This window comes from Papio anubis, chromosome 7 (genome assembly GCF_008728515.1).
Source record: "Papio anubis isolate 15944 chromosome 7, Panubis1.0, whole genome shotgun sequence".
NCBI lineage: Eukaryota > Metazoa > Chordata > Mammalia > Primates > Cercopithecidae > Papio > Papio anubis.
This window is the reverse complement of record NC_044982.1, coordinates 2,726,403-2,747,424: the sequence shown is the minus strand read 5'-3', so window position 1 is coordinate 2,747,424 and position 21,022 is coordinate 2,726,403. Positions and strand designations below refer to the sequence as shown.

The following is a 21,022-nucleotide window of genomic DNA, read 5'->3' as shown; positions in this document are numbered from 1 at the left end:
CGTGGTGGCGGGCGCCTGTAGTCCCAGCTACTTGGGAGGCTGAGGCAGGAGAATGGCGTGAACCTGGGAGGCGGAGCTTGCAGTAAGCCCCGCCACTGCACTCTAGCCTGGGCGACAGAGCGAGACTCCTCAAAAATAAATAAATAAATAAATAAATAAATAAAAAATAAATGCACCTTATATGCATTAAATAGACAGACACAGCTGAAGACAGAATTCACTAACTGAAAGATGTATCTTAGGACAGTATCCAGAATACAGTATGAAGAGACCAAAAAAGAGAATATATAAAAAAGAAATTAAGAGACAAGGAGAATAAAATGAAAGATGAAGGTCTAATAAGAGTTCCAAAAGAAGAAAACAGAAAGAATGCAGAAGATAAAATACCTGTCAAGATAATAGAGAATGTTCCAGAATTGCTGACAGATGCCAATACTCAGAATCAGTAAATTCAACAAAGCCCAATAAGGAAATTAAAATAAATTCACACCTGGCTCTGCTCATAAGGGAGGATTAATCTAAATTTCATTAAATCCCAAAACTCCACTAATTGACAGTAAAGGGATTTTTGACATCAAATAATGTAAACCCACAAAAGCGGGACTAACAGGAGTGCACACAACACAGATGTTTGGAAGTTGGCAAAAGAACAGATGAGAAATAACTGACCTAGTACATCTGAGACAAACCTCAAGCCAGAAGGGGTAAAACTGGATAAACACTCCAGTTACAGCACAGAATCTTCAAAGTTTCAGGAACTGACAACACCATGTACCTCTGGAAAGGGGAATAAAATGTAGGGACTGAAAATAAGGCAGACTGAGTGAACGATCTTTAAGAGGCAGTTAAATCCCTATCTCCTCCCCAACTCCATGCTCCTAGGTGACTGCCTCTCTTCTCTCCTGGCAGAAGTCTGAGTTTTTCTCTAGACAGTTGAAATGTGATCTGGCCTAGGAGATGATGGGCACAGTTGAGTCTTGGGCACCACATGGAAAACGGTGCCTGGGTAACTACACTAGCAATGCCTCTGGGAATAAACATCACATTTATGGTCAGTTGAAATGTGATCTGGCCTAGGAGATGACGGGCACAGTTGAGTCTTGGGCGCCACATGGAAAAACGGTGCCTGGGTAACTACACTAGCAATGCCTCTGGGAATAAACATCACATTTATGAGCGGCTGATCTGACAAAGGTGTCAGGCAATTCAGTGGGAGACAGAATAGTCTTTTCACCAAGTGGTGCTGGGAGAACTGGATATTTACATGGAAAAGAATGAATCTGAATCCTGTAACTCACACTATACACAAAAATTAACTCAAAAATTGATCACAGAACTAAACGCAAGAGCTAAAACTATAAAGCTCTTAGAAGAAAACACAGGAGGGTAGGATCAATTGGTCTTAGCAACTTACTGGATATCCTAGAATGAAGCAAAAACTGACTCAGATTTTAAACCTGTTTGGCTGAGAAGACAGGAAAAAGTGCTTCCAGGATACCTAAGTCGAATGTGTCTTTCCTCTTTGCTGATCTGGCTCTGAATCCTTTAATTGTAGCAACTCAAGAGCTATGCTTAGTCCTGAGTCATACTAGCAAATCACGGAACCTGGGGACATCTTGGAAGCTTCAACACAGGCATATATAATGAGAACAAATCAATTTGCCTTTACAGCATAATGACAAACCAGCACATGTACTAACCTGACTTGCTGTCCTGCAATTTTCAGAGAGCAGAACTTCCCTGGCTTCTTAGTTCAGCAGCTGCTGATGGACATCAATCACACCAACTCAGCATCCTGCCCTTCTCTTCTAACCCACACTCCCTCCCTTTCCTCACAGTTCTCCTTAATCTGTCCTTAGATGTCTCAACCCAGAAGTTAGAAGGCTTAGCACCTCATTATTCTATAACCAAGGTATACACAGAAACATTTTGGGGGAAGATGTTTTTCATATCTTAAAATGCACGTAAAAGTGCTCTGTAGACAATAAAGTGTTTCACAAGGTAACGTATTGTTAAGCTTAAAAGGTAGATGTGTAAGCCATAAAATACAGTAACATCTTTGATGTGATGATTCCAATACTAAGTTATGCCTCTAGAGGAGCTCTCGTACTTTCCTCTAATTACAAGCCACATAAAGGATAAAAACACGTTTGGTTTCAGGTTTCAATTTTGTTGATCTTGAAATACACACAATATCTCCATATTAACAAGAAACAACTTCATCAAGGAAAAGGTCTCATCACATCAAAACTGGTCTATCCAATTTATCATACCTTTGGAATACTTTTCTTTTGAGTCTCTTCCACATATTATATCATATATAATACACCTCACTTCTTCAACACACGGCCTACTCAATGTATCTATTTAATCTTCCCTGAAGTTCAGGTCATGGTAATTCCTTCCTTCCTCCTTCCCTTCCTCCCTCCTTCCCTCCCTCCTTCCTTCCTTCCTTTCTTTCATTCATTTATTTTTTTGTTTTTGGAGACAGAGTCTTGCTCTGTCACCCAGGCTGGAATGCAGTGGTGCAATCTCAGCTCACTGCAACCTCCGTCTCCTGGGTTCAAGCAATTCTCCCACCTCAGCCTCCCGAATAGCTAGGATTACAGGCACCTGCCATCATGCTCGGCTAATTTTTGTATCTTCAGTAGAGAGAGGGTTTCACCATGTTGGCCAGGTTGATCTAGAACTCCTGACCTCAGGTGATCCGCCTGCCTTGGCCTCCCGAAGTGCTGAGATTACAGGAGCGAGCCACTGCGCCCGTCCCATGGTAAATCTTAGAACTCAAAAAGATCTTCAACATTCTGTTGGACAAATAAGCTGTGCTTGCTAAAGTGTAACCTGGATGTTCCCAAGCTTGGCATGGCAACATAGCCACGTGGCGAGTTTTCTAGGCCCCACTCCAGATTTACTGAATGAAAATTTCTACCAGTGGCGTGTGTGCCTCTATTTCTTAAGACATCCTGAAGCAGATCTGCCTGGAAGAACTCTGCAGAGGCTCTGGATTTGCAGTGGACAAATCTCTACTTTAATGATAGAAGGTAGGAATGTGAAGAGGATTTGTGAAACGACTTTTATAAATTAGAGTATAAGGAGGGAGAACCTACAATCTTAACAACAGGAATATTTCTCCCTGAGTGGCAGAAGGATTATGATATTGAAACCAAAGAGAAGAAAATATAATCTAGTATACCACATGGCTCTGCAGTGGATAATACCTGCAAAATCTAAAATAATAAAACTACTAAATTGGTTTTCAACTTTATAACCAATCTACAGACAAAGCACAAAAGGTTTATAGTTAGATAACAATATACAAATATTGTCAACCTTTACAACATAAAAGTTTGGTACAGCTGCAAGAGCTGAAAGGAAGGAAGGGAAGATGGCAGGGGCCTAATATTCTCATTTTATAAAGAGCAAGGTCCAGTGATACTGTTTAAAGTTGATAGTGCAAATAAACAGAGATTTAAGTACATGATGTAGGGTCACAAATATAGCCAATAAAAGAACTAGCAATTCAATAATAAGTTGGGAAGTAGAGAGGTGAAGTAATTTGCTCAAATTCAGCTCATTAGAAAGTTCCGAGGCCAGTGGGCTGAACATGGGCCAGTCACACTCTAGACTCCATGCACTTTACCAGTGTCTCATCATGCCCAGCCCTGTGTGAGGAAGGAACTTGCCTACGCTTAGATGCCTAGTTAGTGTTACAGCACAAAAAGAAACTCAATCTCTAATCTTAAAATTACTTGTTAAAGTTGTCTTTAAAATTTTCAGAAAAGACCACATTAAAAATGTCTCTATTGGTTCATTCTTTCAACACATACTAACATTTCTTTTTTTTGAGACGGAGTCTCACTCTCTTGCCCAGGCTGGAATGCAGTGACACGATCTCGGCTCACTGCAACCTCTGCCTCCTGGGTTCATGCGATTCTCCTGTCTCAGCCTCCCGAGCAGCTGGGACTACAGGTGCACACCACCACGCCCGGCTAGTTTTTGTATTTTTTTGTAGAGACGGGGGTTTCACCAGATTGGCCAAGCTGGTCTCGAACTCTTGACCTTGTGATCTGTGTACCACAACCTCCCAAAGTGCTAGGATTACAGGCGTGAGCCACCACACCCGGCCTCATCTGACTGATTTTATAAAACATTTGATAGAGAGAGGGTCTCACCATCTTGCTCAGACTGATCTCAAACTCCTGACCTCAGGTGATCCACCCACCTTGGCCTCCCAAAGTGCCATTATTACAGGTGTGGGCCACCATGCCCAGCCAACACCAACATTTCTTACAAAGAGCTCCTCCACAGCTCCCCTCACCTATGATCAGCATTCCATCTATTCTCCAAGTCTATACCACAATGATGGAGGAAGACACTGCAGCCCACCATCCATTGTGTCTGTCAAAACCTGACAGAGGATCCAGAACCAACATTGAAGATGCAAAGCAAGTCAGCCTACTCAACTCTTAGTCTACGAGCTAAGCCCATAGCCCATCTGCCGCCACAGAGATGCTGTGGTTACGTGCACAGAGGGCACCCACTGCCTGCTCCAGGAGAGGACATGGCAGCAGCATGTGAAGGGCAGGTGGAAGTCTGCTCCAAAGGAGACGTGATCTGATTCATGGAGCATCACGTGAATAGGCAACACGTCTCAGTGACTGCTGCTTTATAACTTCATATAATATTTTGAAATATTCAATAGAAATGACAATATCTACCCCAAAAATAATAATTTAAAAATAAGTTATAACCCAAACTCATTAGTACCAGTAAAAAGCAATCTAAAACAAACAAACAAACAACAACAACAACAAAACCACGGTCTTACTCTGACAAGGCTGAAGTGCAGTGGTACAATCATGACTCACTGCAGCCTCAAACTCCTGGGCTCAAGTCATCATCCCACCTCAGCCTCCTGAGTAGCTGGGAGTACAGGTGGATGCCACCACATCTAATTTTTTTTTTTTTTTTTTTGAGATGGAATTTCACTCTTTTTGACCAGACTGGAGTGCAACGGTACGATTTTGGCTCACTCCAACCTCCGCCTCCTGGGTTCAAGCGATTCTCCTGCCTCAGCCTCCCAAGTAACTGGGATTACAGGTGCCCGCCACCATGCCCAGCTAATTTTTTTTGCATTTTTAGTAGAAACAGGGTTTTACCATGTTGGTCAGCCTGGTATTGAACTGACCTCAGGGGATCCGCCTGCTTTGACCTCCCAAAGTACTGGGATTACAGGCATGAGCCACCATGCCTGGCCACATCTGACTTTCCTTTTTTCTTTTTTTTTTGACATGGAGTCTCACTCTGTTGCCCAGGCTGGAGTACAGTGGCACGATCTTGGTGCACTGCAACCTCTGCCTTTCAGGTTCCACCAATTCTCCTGCCTCAGCCTCCCGAGTAGCTGGGACTACAGGCGCACGCCACCACACCCGGCTAATTTTTATATTTTTTGGTAGAGACGGGGTTTCACCAGATTGGCCAAGCTGATCTCGACTCCTGACTTCGTGATCTACATGCCTCGGCCTCCCAAAGTGCTAGGATTACAGATGCGAGCCACTGCACCTGGCCTCATCTGACTAATTTTTTAAAACCTTTTATAGAGAGAGGGTCTCACCATCTTGCTCAGGCTGATCTCAAATTCCTGGCCTCATGTGATCCTCCCACCTTGGCCTCCCAAAGTGCTGCGACGACAGGTGTAACCCACTGCACCTAGCCATCAATTTTTAAAATTCAATTTAATTCACTCTCACTTACCCCATTTTCAGTGCGTTTTTCTCCAGGTACATTTGTTACATTTCTCTGAGTTCGTTGCTCTTGGGTCTGACGGCCACCTAAAGAAATAAAAGAACCAAACTCACCAAAAGGCATATTAGAAAAAAGTAATATTCTCCCATTTCTTCATGTATTCAAATATTTATTGAACACAAGTGTAAAATACCAGGCTGAGAAATTCAAGACTTTAGTACAGTTGAAAAAATGGTCTTGCAATTAATCTTTTATAAAAGTTGTTTAGGCCGCCCTCAGTGGCTCACACTCATAATCCCAGCACTTTGGGAGGCCAAAGCAGCAAGACAGCTTGAGCCCATGAGTTCTCGACCAGCCTCAGCAACATGGGGAGAATTTGTCTCCACAATAAATTTTTTTAAATTAGCCGGGTATGGTGGTACACCCTGTAGTCTCAGCTACTTGGGGTGCTAAGGCAAGAGAAGGACTTGAGCGAGACAGGTCGAGGCTGCAGTGAGCCAGGATTGGGCTACTGTACAATCTTGCTCTGTTGCACTCTAGCCTGGGCAACAAAGCAAGACCCTGTCTTAAAAAAATAAATTAAAAATAAATGAAATAAAGCTGTTTAAATGAAATCTTTTCTTTTTACATTCTATCTCAGAATCTTGAAATTGACTTGTTATCAAAAGGCTTTTAACACTTTAAAATGAAGAAGATGGTAAATTTTATGTGTATTTTATCACTATTAAAAATAAAAATTTGGGGCTGGGCAAGGTGGATCACGTCTGTATTCCCAGCACTTTGGGAGGTGCTGGGATTCTCTCAAGGTGGGAGGATCACTTGAGCTCAGGAATTCAAGACCAGCCTGGGCAACATGGCGAAAATCTGTCTCCACAAAAATAAAATACAGAAAGTAGCCAGGCATGGTGATATGTGCCTGTAGTCCCAGCCACTCAGGCGGCTGAGGAGAATAGCTTGAGCCTAGGAGGTAGAGACTGCAGTGAACCATGATCGCGCCACTGCACTCCAGTCCAGGTGACAGTGAGACCCTGTCTCAAAAATAAAATAAAGATAAAAATTTGGCATTCATATTACCAAGAGGGGAAAAAAGAGAAAAATTTTTTCAAAAAGGCATTTACAGCCAGGCGTGGTGGCTCATGCCTGTAATCCCAGCACTTTGGAAGACTGAGGCGGGCAGGCTGCTTGAAGCCAGGAGTTTTGAGACCAGCCTGCACAACATGGCAAAACCCTGTCTCTAGTAAAATTACAAAAATTATCCAGGCATGGAGGCGCACACCTGTAATCCCAGCTACCTAGGAGGCTGAGGCAGGAGAATCACTTGAACCCGGGAGGGGGAGGTTGCAGTGGGCTGAGATAGCACTACTGCACACTAGCCTGGGCGACAGAGTGAGACTCTGTCTCAAAAAAAAAACCAAAACCAAAAGCAAAAAAAATCCAAAAGGCATCTGCATTAGGGCCAGGCATGGTGGCTTATGCCTGTAATCCCTGCACTTTCAGAGGCCAAGGCAGGAGGATCACTTGAGACTAGGAGTTCAAGACCAGCCTGGGCAACAGTGTGAAACCCTATCTTTACCAAAAATACAAAAAATTTAGCCAGGCATGGTAGCACACACCTCTGGTCCCAGCTACTTGGAAGGCTGAAGTGGGAGAATCACTTGAGCCCAGGAGGCAGAGGTTGCAGTGAGCCAAGATCACGCCACTGCACTCCAACCTGGGTAACAAGTGAAATCTTGTCTCAAAAAAAAAAAAATTAAAATTAAAATTTAAAAAAGGCCTTCACTAACAGAGTTAAAACTGAGACAGGGGCTGGAGGTGGTGGCTCACGCCTGTAATCCTAGCACTTTGGGAGGCCAAGGTGGGCAGATCACGAGGTCAGGAGATTGAGACCATCCTGACCAACATGGTGAAACCTCATCTCTACTAAAAATACAAAAAATTAGCCGGGTGTGGTGGTGCACACCTATAGTCCCAGTTCCTCAGGAGGCTGAGGCAGGGGAACTGCTTGAACCTGGGAGGTGGAGGTTGCAGTGAGCTGAGATTGCACCACTGCACTCCAGCCTGGTGACAGAGTGAGACTGTCTCTAAAAAAAAAAAAAAAAAAAAAGAAAGAAAGAAAGAGAAAGAAAAAGAAAAAAAGAATATTAATAAGCTGAAGGGAGGAGTATAGTGAGCAAAAGCAAAACAAAACATGAGACAGCATCCAATAAGCTACTCTCTATGCCACCCTTTTAGGCAGAGGTAAGGGGCAGAGGGTAGAGTGTTACAGGTAGGGAAGATGGAATTCTGAGTCAGGGCATGAAAGAGAGTGAAGGTACAGCTCCTGGGCTCATGCAATCCTCTCACCTCAGCCTCCCAAAGTGCTGGGATTACAGGCATGAGCCACCGTACCCAGCCCATTTCCAAACTTTATTTTATTTTATTTTATTTTTTGAGATGGAGTCTCGCTCTGTCCCCCAGGCTGGAGTGCAGTGGTGCGATCTCGGCTCACTGCAAGCTCTGCCTCCCAGGTTCACGCCATTCTCCTGCCTCAGCCTCCCCAGCAGCTGTGACTACAGGCGCCCGCCACCAGGTCCGGCTAATTTTTTGTATTTTTAGTAGAGATGGGGTTTCACCATGTTAGCCAGGATAGTCTCAATCTCCTGACTTCGTGATCCTCCCGCCTCGGCCTCCCAAAGTGCTGGGATTACAGGCATAAGCCACCACGCCTGGCCGATTTCCAAACTTTATGAAGTGAGAAAAAAAGTAACCTCTCCTCAGGACATTAAGAATTAGGTACATATTAATAAGTAAAAGGTAAGACTTTTTATTTAAGTATAGCTAGTTGAGGGAGGGTATAGGTCTCTGCAGAGCTCAGGTAGAGAGTTAAAATAAACCCTTAGCACTAAAGCAGCACTTCAACTGTCAGTCAGTCTAACCCTTCTCTTCAGGTGGATGTTCCCAAGACAGGGGGGACCCTGGTCTAAGGTAAAAGTAGATGAAGAGTTGAGCCCGGAGCCTTGGTGTCCTGGATCCGGAGGTAATGGTATTCTAAAGACAGCCTTATAACAATATTTACAGCTACAGAAAGATGATTTTAAAGTAGATAGTAGCTCATCCAAGGGCAAATTTTCCTTTACTATAAAATACAAATAAAGGGGAATAACTTGCAAAACAGAAATAATACTTTTATAAAGGATTGTCCTTTTATTTGCTTGAGTTCATTTTTTTAAATATCAGAAGTAATCCATAATCACTGTTAAATAACAAGTTAAAGGTCTTTTTTTTTTTGAGACACAGTCTTGCTCTGTCGCCCAGGCTGGAGTGCAGTGGAGCGATCTCAGCTCACAGCAAGCTCCACCTCCCGGGTTCATGCCATTCTCCTGCCTCAGCCTCCCGAGTAGCTGGGACTACAGGCGCCTGTCACTACGCCCAGCTAATTTTTTCGTATTTTCAGTAGAGACGAGATTTCACCATGTTAGCCAGGATGGTCTTGATCTCCTGACCTCGTGATCCACCTGTCTCGGCCTCCCAAAGTGCTGGGATTACAGGCATGAGCCACTGCGCCTGGCCAAAGGTCTTTTAACTGTACAGTGTATATGTGTTCAGAAAAAATTTTCTTATTTTCTTTAAATTTTAATTCAAAAATATATAGTATATTCCCATGGTTCAAAAATCAAAAAGAACAAAAAGGTATACAATCAACAACTCTCCCTCCTCTGATCTACAGCCACTTTTCCCTTACCCCCAGGCCAACAACATCCCCAGTTGCGTAGATATCTTTTCAAAACTGCTTTATACATATACACATACAAACAGATATAGATGTACATTACTTTTTGGTCATCTTTCCACAAAAGGCAGCTAAGTGTGCCCATTCTTTTTGCTAATTCATTTAACATGTTTAGGAGATGGTCTGGGTCAGGGCACAGAGGTTCTTCATTATTTACCGCTGCAGAGCATTCCGCTGTGTGGATGGACCCTAATTTATTTAGCTCATCTCTCCTGGTGGACATTTAGGTTGTGTCTACCAGCAATGCTCAGTGAATAATCCTGTTTATATATCATTTTGTATGTGCCAGGGCACAGCTTTAGGATAAATTCTCAGAAATGAAACTGCTGGGTAAAAGGTTTTATGTTTTGTAAGTTTAACAGCTATTGCCAAATTTCCTTCTATAGAAGGTGCCAACTGCCTCCCACAGCAATGCAGAAGACTGCCTGTTTCTCAGCATCCTTGTCAACACTGTGATATTAACTGTTCCAATCTTTGCCAATGTGACAGGTAAAATATAGTATTTCAAGATAGTTTTCTCTGCATGTCTTTTGTTAGGAATAAAGTGAGTATCTTTTCATATATCCTAGGGCCATGTATATTTCCTTTTCTGTGAACTGTGTGTGTATATGTTTTTCCTATTATTCTACTAAGTTTTATTTATTTATTTTTTTTGAGATGGAGTTTCACTCTTGTTGCCCAGACTGGAGTACAATGGTGCGATCTCAGGCTCACTGCAACCTCTGCCTCCCAGGTTCAAGCGATTCTCCTGTCTTGGCCTCCCGAGTAGCTGGGACTACAGGTGCGAGCTACCATGCCTGGTTAATTTTTGTATTTTTAGTAGAGATGGATTTCACCTTGTTGGCCAGGCTGGCCTCGAACTCTCAACATCAGGTAATCCGCCCCACTCTGCCTCCCAAAGTGCTGGGATTATAGGTGTGAATCACCGCACCTGGCCAAGCTTTTTTCTTATCAAATTTTAGGAACTCTTTACGTGTAAAGGGAATTAGCCCTTTGCAATATGAGCTATAAATGCTACTTCCCAGTTTATAATTTATCTTTTGACTTTTTTTTAGATGTTATTGCCATGCAGTTATTTTTGGTTTTGTTTTATTTACATATATTTTTTGAGATGGGAGTCTCGCTCTGTCGCCCAGGCTGGAGTGCAGTGGCGTGATCTTGGCTCACTACAACCTCTGCCTCCCGGGTTCAAGCAATTCTTCTGCCTCAGCCTCCTGAGTAGCTAGAATTATAGGCGCACACCACCACTCCAGGCTAATTTTTAGTAGAGATGGGGTTTCACCATGTTGGCCAGGCTGGTCACAAACTCCTGACCTCAAGTGATCCACCTGCCTTGGCCTCCCAAAGTGCTAGGATTATAGGTGTGAGCCACCATACCCGGCCTATTTTTATTTTTTTGAGACAGGGTCTCTCTCTGTTGCCCTGGCTGGCTGGAGTATGGTGGCACAATCATGGCTCACTGCAGCCTTCACCTCTGGCCTCAATCAATCCTCCCACCTCAGCCTCCCAAGTAGCTGAGACTACAGGCATCCACCACCATAACCAGCTAATTTTTTAATTTTTCTGTAGAGATCGGGTTTTGCCATGCTTCACAGGATGGTCTCGAACTACTTGGCTCAAGTGATCTGCCTGCCTCAGCCTTTCAAAGTGCTGAAATTACAAGCCTGAGCCACTGCACCCAGCCTTTGTTTTAAATAATCCATTTATCAGTCTTGTCTTTTATGGTTTAGTGTTACACTTACAAAGGCCTTGTTCACTTTAAAAATAAAAAGATCTCCCAGAGCTTTCTTCTAGTCTTTTCATGGTTTTATATACTTTTAAAATCTAGAGGTTTGACCAATCTGTTACTTAACCAAAAACAATCCCTTTAGCATGGTGGTGGGTGCCTGTAATCCCAACTACTCGGGAGGCTGAGGCAGGAGAACTGCTTGAACCCAGGAGGCAGAGGTTGCAGTGAGCCGAGATTGCGCACTGCACTCCAGCCTGCATGAGAGTGAGACTCCATCTCCAAAAAAAAAAAAAAAAAACCAAAAACAATCCCTTTAAACACCAAGTCCCTTTATATATCTGAGTATGTTGTTTAATTAACATTGATGCCTAAAAAGTGTGATGTAATTGGCTGGGTACAGTGGCTGACACCTGTAATCCCAGCACTTTGGAAGGCTGAGGTGTGGCAAATCACTTGAGGTCAAGAGTTCGAGCCCAGCCTGGCCAACATGGTGAAACCCCATCTCTATCAAAAATACAAAACTTAGTTGGGTGTGGTGGCATGCACTGTAGTCCTAGCTACTTGGGAGGCTAAGGCAGGAGAATACCTTAAACCCCAGAGGTGGAGGTTGCAGTGAGCCAAGATTGCGCCACTGCACTCCAGCCTGGGCAACAGAGTGAGACTCTGTCTCAAAAAAAAAAAAAAAACAGTGCCATAATGGTAAACAACACTAACAGAAGCCAAAGAAACATGAGATACCAACTTTCCCTCTAGCCACTTGCAAGTGCAGGGGTGGGTGTATGTGAATAATATTTATTCCTATTTTTCTTAAATTAACTTTTCTTTTTTTTTTTTTTTTTTTTTTTGAGGCGGAGTCTGGCTCTTTTCCCCAGGCTGGAGTGCAGTGGCCGGATCTCAGCTCACTGCAAGCCCCGCCTCCCGGGTTCACGCCATTCTCCTGCCTCAGCCTCCTGAGTAGCTGGGACTACAGGCGCCCGCCACCTCGCCCGGCTAATTTTTTTTGTATTTTAGTAGAGACGGGGTTTCACCGTGTTAGCCAGGATGGTCTCGATCTCCTGAACTCGTGATCCGCCCGTCTCGGCCTCCCAAAGTGCTGGGATTACAGGCTTGAGCCACCGCGCCCGGCCTTAAATTAACTTTTCTAGCAAAAATTAACAAATAAGGAAGAAAGCATTTATCTACCTTGTTCACTGTTCTCAGTTGGAGAGTCCTCGTGTCGAAGGAAAAATTTCACTTCTTCCCTCCGTGGACCCCATTTCTGAAGATGTTCATACATCATATGATCGAAGGGTATGGGACGTTCTAGGAAAAAGACCACATCTTTTTTACTCCAGAATTCAAATGACTCCAACAAAAAGTAAATTTTTTAAAAAACTTAAATGAATGTATATATGCATGCATGCATATCTATATGTTAGAATTCAAAGATATTACAAGCACTGAATTTCAACATTAATGAGTAAAAGCAATATGAATGAGAAATAATTTAGGCAACAGATAAACACAAAAAGTATCCATGAAAGCAATTTTGCAACATTAAACAGGAAACACTGAAACTTGCCCTTTACAAAATTTATTTATCACAAAGCATTATGTCTCCCATTTGTTTTTTTGTTCGTTTGTTTTGAGATGGGGTTTTGCTCTTGCTGCCAAGGCTGGAGTGCAGCGGCACCATCTTGGCTCACTGCAACCTCCGCCTCTGGGTTCAAGAGAGTCTCCTGCCTCAGCCTCCCAAGTAGCTGAAATTACAGGCACGCACCACCACGCCCAGCTAATTTTTTGTATTTAGTAGAGAGAGGGTTTCACCATGTTAGTCAGGCTGGTCTCAAACTCCCGACCCCAGGTGATCCACCCACCTTGGCCTCCTAAAGTGCTGGGATTAAAGGCGTGAGCCACCGCACCCAGCCTATTTTTTTTGGAGACAGTTTTGCTCTTATCACTTAGGCTGAAGTGCAATCTCAGCTCACTACCACCTCTGCCTTCAGGGTTTGAGAGATTCTCCTGCCTCAGCCTCCTGAGTAGCTGAGATTACAGGCGCCTGCCACCACGCCCAGCTAATTTTTGTCTTTTTAGGAGAGACGGGCCAGGCTGGTCTTGGCCTCCTGGCCTCAGGTGATCCACCCACCTTGGCCTCCCAAAGTGCTGGGATGACAGGTGTGAGCCACCATGCTCGGCCTCCCATTCTTGAAAGAAACATAAATTGACCAGGCCATGTTATTCCTTAAAATGTCAGGCGTGGCAATCAGAGGTACAAAGGCTGGACAGGGCACTTCCTGGTGACTCAGGCAACATTATTGTGAATGTTTGTCAGTACCAAGTAAATAAAAATAAATGTATTTTAAAAATCAAAGCTTACTCACAATCTCTCACTTCTTTCTTTTTTTTGAGACAGGGTTTTTGCTCTGCCACCCAGGCTGGAGTGTAGTGGTATGATCTCAGTTCACGGCAGTCTCCACCTCCCAGGATCATGTGATCCTCCCACCTCAGCCTCCCAAGTAGCTGAAACTATAGGCACACGCCACTATGCCTGGATAATTTTTGTATTTTTTGTAGGGATGGGGTTTTGCCATGTTGCCTGGGCTAGTCTCCAACTGCTGGGCTCAAGCGATCTGCCTGCCTCAGCCTCCTAAAGTGCTGGGATTACAGGTGTGAGCCACTGTCCCTGGCCAATATCTAACCAATTACTTGAGAAGAGCACTAACCCAGTTGTTGAATTTAAAATAACCACTTTTATATTTATAATGCATTCCATTTTCCTTCTCTGTGAACTGTCTCAGATACTATGCCTATTTTTCAAAAATCTGGATTGTGGCTGGGCGGGGTGGCTCACGCCTATAATTCTAGCACTTTGGGAGGCCAAAGTGGGCAGATTGCCTGGGATCAGGAGTTCGAGACCAGCCTGGCCAATTTGGTGAAACCCCATCTCTACTAAAAATACAAAAATTAGCCAGGCATGGTGGCAGGTGCCTGTAGTCCTACCTACTCAGGAGGCTGAGGCAGAAGAATCGCTTGAACCCGAGGTGTAGGGTGCAGTGAGCCAAAATCGAGTCACCGCACTATAGCCTGGGCGACAGAGCAAGACTCCATCTCGGGGGTGTTGGGGCAGGGGGAATCTGGGTTCTTTCTTAGTGATTTAAAGGAGTTCTTTATACTCTGGATACTAATCTCAGGTTGGTTACATATACTGAAAATAAACTTGCCTATTAATTTTGTTGGTATCATTTTTTGTATAGAAGTTTAAAAAATTTAAATGTAAGCAGTTATCAATCTTTTCCAATTTTAGTTTGAGTTTTTGGTATGATAAATCCTATTCTACTCCAAGGTAAAAAAGATATTCTCTTATGTTCTTTCTACAAATTTTAAAGTACAGGTTTTCACTGACTTTATGGAATTTATTTCTGCATTTGGCATAAAGATCTGATTTTATTTTTTTCCTACTTGAATAATCAATGGTCCCAGCATCATTTATTGAATAGTCTACCCATTCTCCACAGCCAAGTAATTGTCACCCCTAATATGTAGCAGGATGTCGTATGTACATGGGATCTTTCTGAGCTGTCTCTTCTATTTCATTGGCTATCCACTTATCACTGTGACAATACCACAACCTTAATTACTATCATTTTGTAGTAAGTCTTGCTACCTGGTAGATCAATTTCCCTCACATGGCTTAGTTTCAAAATTGTCTTAGTATTTCTCATCCCTTTTTGTCCAGATCTTTTTTAAAAAGGTAGAATTTTGACTGGAACAATATTAATTGATGTATAAACAAACATGGGGAGACCTAATATCTTTCTGATACCAAGTTTTCCGGGCCATGAACATGATTGTGTGCCTTCATTTTTTTCATGCATCTTGTGTTCTTCAATGATGTCTTAAAACGTCTCACCATGGAGGTCTTGCTCATCTTAATTTATCCTCTGAACTTGATTTTCTGTTTTACATGTGCACATTATCATTTAAACATAATTGTTTTATTTTGGAATAATTTGAAATTTATAGAAAAGTTATCAAAATAGTACAAAGAGTTCCTGTATATCCTTCATCCACTTTCCCCTAACACAAACATCTTACTACACAGCTATGGCATACTGTATACACTTCATCCTTGAACACAGGTCTGAACTGCAGAGGTCCATTCACATGTGAATTTTCTTCCACCTCTGCCACCTGAGACGGAAAGACTGACCCTTCCTCTTCCTCCTCCCTCAGCCTAATTCACATGAAGATAAGGGCCAGGTGTGGCAGCTCACGCCTGTAATTCCAGCACTTTGGGAGGCCAAGGTGGGCAGATCACTTGAGGCCAGGAATTCCAGACCAGCCTAGCCAACATGGCAAAACCCCATCTCTACTAAAAATACAAAAAATTAGCTAGGCATGATGGTGCACACCTGTAATCCCAGCTACTTGGGAGGCTGAGACAGGAGAATCACTTGAACCCGGGAGGCAGACGTTACAGTGTGCTGAGATTGCGCCACTGCACTCCAGCCTGGGTAACAGAGCACAACTCTGTCTCAAAAACAAACAAACAAACACACAAACAAACAAAACCGAAAAACCATGAAGGATGAAGGCCTTTATGATGATCCACTTACACTGAATGAATTGTAAATACATTTTCTTTTCCTTGTGATTTTCTTAACATTTTCTTTTCTCTAGCTTATTTTATTATAATAAAGTATATAACACATATGACATATAAAATGTATTAATTGGTGATTTATGTTATCAGTAAAGCTTCTGGTCAACAAAAGGCTACTAGTAGTTAAGTTCTGGAAGAATCAAAAGTTACACTTGTTTTTCAACTGCGCAGTGGTTTGGTGTCCCCAGTCTCCATGCTGTTCAAGGTTCAACTGTACTTAATAAATAAACCTTGTTAATAGTGTGGCTCAGTTCTTCCCTAATCTTATTTTGACTGTTTGATCTACTAATTTCTAATAGATACAGGCCTACAGATCTCCCATTTTGACGGTGGATTTACAAAATTCCTCCTAATTTTATAAATTTTGACTTTATATTTTTCGGTTTACGTTGTTAAATGTACATCTACTCATGACTGTTTAAGCTTCTTCATACATCACTCCTTTTGTTATGTCCATCTTTATCTTAACAGTTTAACTTTAAATTTTATTTTGCCTGATATTAATGTTGCCAGAAAAGCTTTCTTTTCACCTTTCTCTTCATTTCAACATTTCTGATGATATTATGCTTGTATGTCTGTCTCTTGTAAGCAGCATACAGCTGGATTTTATTTTTCACCCAATCTGTACCTCTGTCTTAATAGGCAAATTTAATCTGTTACAGTTAACATGGTTATGGATATTCTTATATTTAGTTCTCCTGGTTTATTTCAGGTTTTCAGTCTCTTGTCCTTTCTTTTTCTTCCCCCTTTTCTGATTTCTCTTGGATTGATGGAGTTCTCTGTGTTCCCCTTTTCCCACTCCGTTCCACTTGAGGCACAGTTGTAAGCACTTTACAGGCACTATATTATTTAATATTCATTCTTACCAGGAGTAACTCCAGCACCAAGTAGTGAAGCCTGGCCTTGGCTTAACTCAGGTGGAACACACCTTTAGCCCTGCTGCTCCACAGGAACCCAACTCCCAGCCCCGTGGCCTATGTCCAGTGGAGGCCAGCAGAACCACAGTTTTGGTCCTGCTCACTGTCTTGCACTTTTGCTCCACAGAAAGGCTACTCTTCACTGTCATCTATTTATTTTTTTAATGTGAGAATGTCTTTTTAGTTTTTATATATTTTCTCTGAAACTTATTTTCTTATGAATTTGGAGCAGAAGGAGTGCTTCAAAACACAAACCTTATGCACCAATTCGGTCAGTCTTAATTATTGAAGTTGGTTTGAATCTTGTACATTCATTGTCCTAATTTTTCAGTTTATTTTGGTTATTTAAACAAGAAAGATTCTCATGATTCCCCTCTATTTCACAGACCTGAACCCTCAAATGGTTATCAAGCTACATTATTCCATTAAATTTTTTTTTTTTTTGAGACAGAGTCTCACTCTGTTGCCCAGGCTGGAGTGCAACGGCATGATCTCAGCTCACTGCAACCTCCACCCTGGCTCAAGCGATCCTCCCACCTCAGCCTCCTGAGTAGCTGGGACCACAGGCATGCACCACCACGCCCACCTAATTTTTTTTTTTTTTTTTTTTTGAGACAGAGTTTTCACTCGTTGCCCAGGCTGGAGTGCAATGGCGCGATCTCGGCTCACTGCAACCTCTGCCTCCTGAGTTCAAGCGATTCTCCTGCCTCAGCCTCCCAAGTAGCTGGGATTACAGGCATGAGCCAACACACCTGGCTAATTTTTTGTATTTTTAGTAGAGACAGGGTTTCATCATGTTGGCCAGGTTGGTCTTGAACTCCTGACCTCAGGTGATCCGCCCACCTTGGCCTCCCAAAGTGCTGGGATTACAGGTATGAGCCACCGCACCCAGCCTACACCAGCTAATTTTTTGAATTTTTTTGTAGAGATAGGGTTCACCATGTTGGCCAGGCTAGTCTTGAATTCCTGAACTCAAGTGATCCACCTGCCTCGGCTGCCCAAAGTGATGGGATTACAAAACTAATCTTTTACATAATCAAGATGTTTATATCAGGCTGGGTGTGGTGGTTCATGCCTGTAATCCCAGCACTTTGGGAGGCTAAGGCAGATGGACCACCTGAGGTTAGGAGTTCAAGAACAGCCTGGACAACATGGTGAAACCCCATCTCTACTAAAAATACAAAAATTAGCCGGGTGTGGTGGCGCATGCCTGTGGTTCCAGCTACTCAGGAGGCTGAGGCAGGAGAACTATTTGAACCCAGGAGGCGGAGGTTGCCAAGAGCTGAGATTGTGCTACTGCACTCCATGCACTCCAGTCTGGGTGACAGAGTGAGACTCTGTCTTTAAAAAAAAAAAGTTAATATCAGCTCATGTGCTCTATCAAGAAGCATTGAAAAGCTGGCATATATTAAAAAAAAAAAACCCTAGGGACTGGGCATGGTGGCTCACACCTGAATCCCAGCACTTTGGGAGGCAGGAGTATCACTTGAGCCTAGGAATTCAAGACCAGTCTGGGAAACACAGTGAGACTTAATTGCCACATTTTTTTTGAGAGACAGTCTCGCTCTGTTGCCCAGGCTGGAGTTAGTGGCGTGACCTCGGCTCACTGCAAGCTCCACCTCCTGGGTTTTATGCCATTCTCCTGCCTCAGCCTCCCAAATAGCTGGGACTACAGGCGTGCACCACCTATGCCCACCTAATTTTATTTTTAGTAGAGACGTGGTCTCACTGTGTTAGCCAGGATGGCCTCGATCTCCTGACCTCATGATCCGCCCACCTCAGCCTCCCAAAGGGCTGGGATTATAGGCATGAGCCGAGTCTGGCCTTTTTTTTTTTCTCTAATTAGCAGGGTGTGGTGGCACACATCCGTAGTCCCAGCTACTAGAGAGGCTGAGGCAGGAGGACTGCTTGAGTCCAGGAGCTTGAGCCTGCAGTGAGCCATGATTGCTGAGGCAGGAGAATCACTGGAACCTGGGAGGCAGAGGTTGCAGTGAGCTGAGATAGCACCACTGTGCTCCAGCCTGGGTGACAGGGCGAGACTCTGTCATAGAAAAGGGAAGGGAAGGGGAGGGGAGGGGAAGGGAAGGAAAGAAAAGGAAAAACACTGCTCATCTGGTTAGGTTTTATGTCCCCATCCAAATCTCATCTTGAATTATAATCCCCATAATCCCCATATGTAAAGGGAGAGACCAGATGGAGGTCACTGTAATCACGGAGGTGGCTCCTCATGACAGTGAGTTCCCATGAAAACTGATGGTTTTAGAAGGGACTCTTCCCCTCACTTGACATTTCTCATTACTGCCACCTTGTGAAGAAGATGCCCTGCTTCCCCTTTGCCTTCTGCCATGATTGTAAGTTTCCTGAGGCCTCTCCAGCCATGAAGAACTGTAAGCAAATTAAACCTTTTTCCTTCATAAATTACCCTGTCTCTGGCACTTCTTTATAGCAGTATGAAAATGGACTAACAACCCTATACATCATGACCTGGCCAAATTAACAGACTGTTACAGGCTGAAGTGTGTCCCCGTGAAATTGTAGTCCTGACCTCAAGTACCTTGAAATGTAACTGTATTTGGGGACAGGATTTTTAAAAAATGAAGACATCAGAGTGGCCCCTAATCCAATATGACTAGTGTCCTTACAAGAAGAGGTTTGTCCACAGACAGGCATGGAGGGAAGACACAGGCAAGACAACCAACTACAAGTCAAGGAGAGTCTTCAGAATAAACCAAGCCTGCTGACACCTGCATCTCAGACTTCTAGCCTCCACCACTGTGAGAAAATAAATTATTGTTGTTTAAGCCACCCAGTCTGTGGCACTTTGTTATGGCAACCTTAGCAAAATAACGCACGGAGCCACAGCGAACGAGCTCTACTGGAGAGCACTGATAATTACTGCTGAGGATTCTATCTGTGACATACTGATCATACTAATGTCAGCAGTTATGGGTGCAGAAGTTTTTTTTTTTTTCAGACGAAGTCTCACTCTGTTGCCCAGGCTGGAGTGCAGTGGTGTGATTTCGGCTCACTGCAACCTCCACCTCCCAGGTTCAAGCGATTCTCCTGCCTCAGCCTCCCGAGTAGCAGGGATTACAACAGGTGCCTACCACCACGCCCAGCTAATTTTTTGTATTTTTAGTAGAGACGGGGTTTCACCATGTTGGCCAGGCTGGTCTCAAACTCCTGACCTCAGGTGATCCAACCGCCTCGGCCTCCCAAAGTGTTGGGATTACAGGATTGAGCCACAGCACCCAGGTGCAATTAAGTTTTATGTGAGGGTTCTCTGAAACCTTAAAAAAAAAAAAAAAAACAAAAAAAAACTCTGTAAGGGTTCCTCTAGGTAAAAGGATTGAGAAAGGCTGTTACAGTGCTTTCCCTCTCCCTTTGACGGCATCCACTGGAAGTTACCTTGTCTTCTTCCTAGACCCAGCTTTGTTGGCCATTTTACTTACTAATCTGTGTTCACTAAGTGCCTTCTACGAACACTAGGCTGGGCACTGGGGATATAATGGTGAACAACAGACAAGTTCCTACCTTCAGGAATTTTAGTCCAACAGGATAGAGATGAAAACTACTACTATATTGTGTTTTTTGTGTTTTTTTTGAGACAGAGTCTCGCTCTGCCAGGCTGGAGTGTAGTGGCACACTCTCAGCTCATTGCAAACTCCACCTCCAGGGTTCAAGGGATTCTCCTGCCTCCCAAGAAGCTGGGACTACCAGCCATGTGCCACCACGCCTGGCTAATTTTTATATTTTTAGTAGAGATGGGGTTTTGCCATGCTGGCCAGGCTGGTCTCCAACTCCTAGCCTCAAGTAATCCACCCGCCTTGGCCTCCTAAAGTGCTGGGATTAGAGGCATGAGCCACCGTGCCTGGCCTATATCATGTTTTGATAAATACTACAACAGTATTAGAGCACAGGGACACTAATACCCTTTGAGATTCATGGAAGGGATGAGAGGCAAAGAATAAACAGATGTTAGCCAAACTCCTATGGGTTGTTCTAGATAATGAAGGGACATGTACAGAAGCCACGGTAAATGTACTGTGCTGTGACTCTGTGCTCCAGGGTGCTAGTCCTCATCCTTGAGGAGGTAAAACTAAGAGTTATGATTTGAGATGGGCCGGGAGACAAGGATGGCACCAACTGAGTGACTCGTAAGAGGGAGATAAGCATTCTCAAGAGGCCAGAGACCATTTAGGGCTATAATACTTATGTAA

At 43.5% G+C, this 21,022-nt stretch overlaps 1 protein-coding gene across 6 annotated transcripts in view; it reads right to left on the bottom strand.

The window, feature by feature from the left end:
* PPP1R13B (protein phosphatase 1 regulatory subunit 13B) overlaps window positions 1–21,022 on the bottom strand; it is a 116,941-nt gene that overhangs the window by 41,930 nt on the left and 53,989 nt on the right. For all 6 annotated transcript variants that reach the window (XM_003902320.5, XM_017961585.3, XM_017961586.2 and 3 more), the window contains exons 3-4: window positions 12,426–12,545; window positions 5,755–5,831 (exon numbers count right to left, since the gene is read on the bottom strand). In XM_003902320.5, coding sequence (XP_003902369.2) covers window positions 5,755–5,831; window positions 12,426–12,545 — 197 coding nt within the window. The remainder of the gene's footprint in view (window positions 1–5,754; window positions 5,832–12,425; window positions 12,546–21,022) is intronic.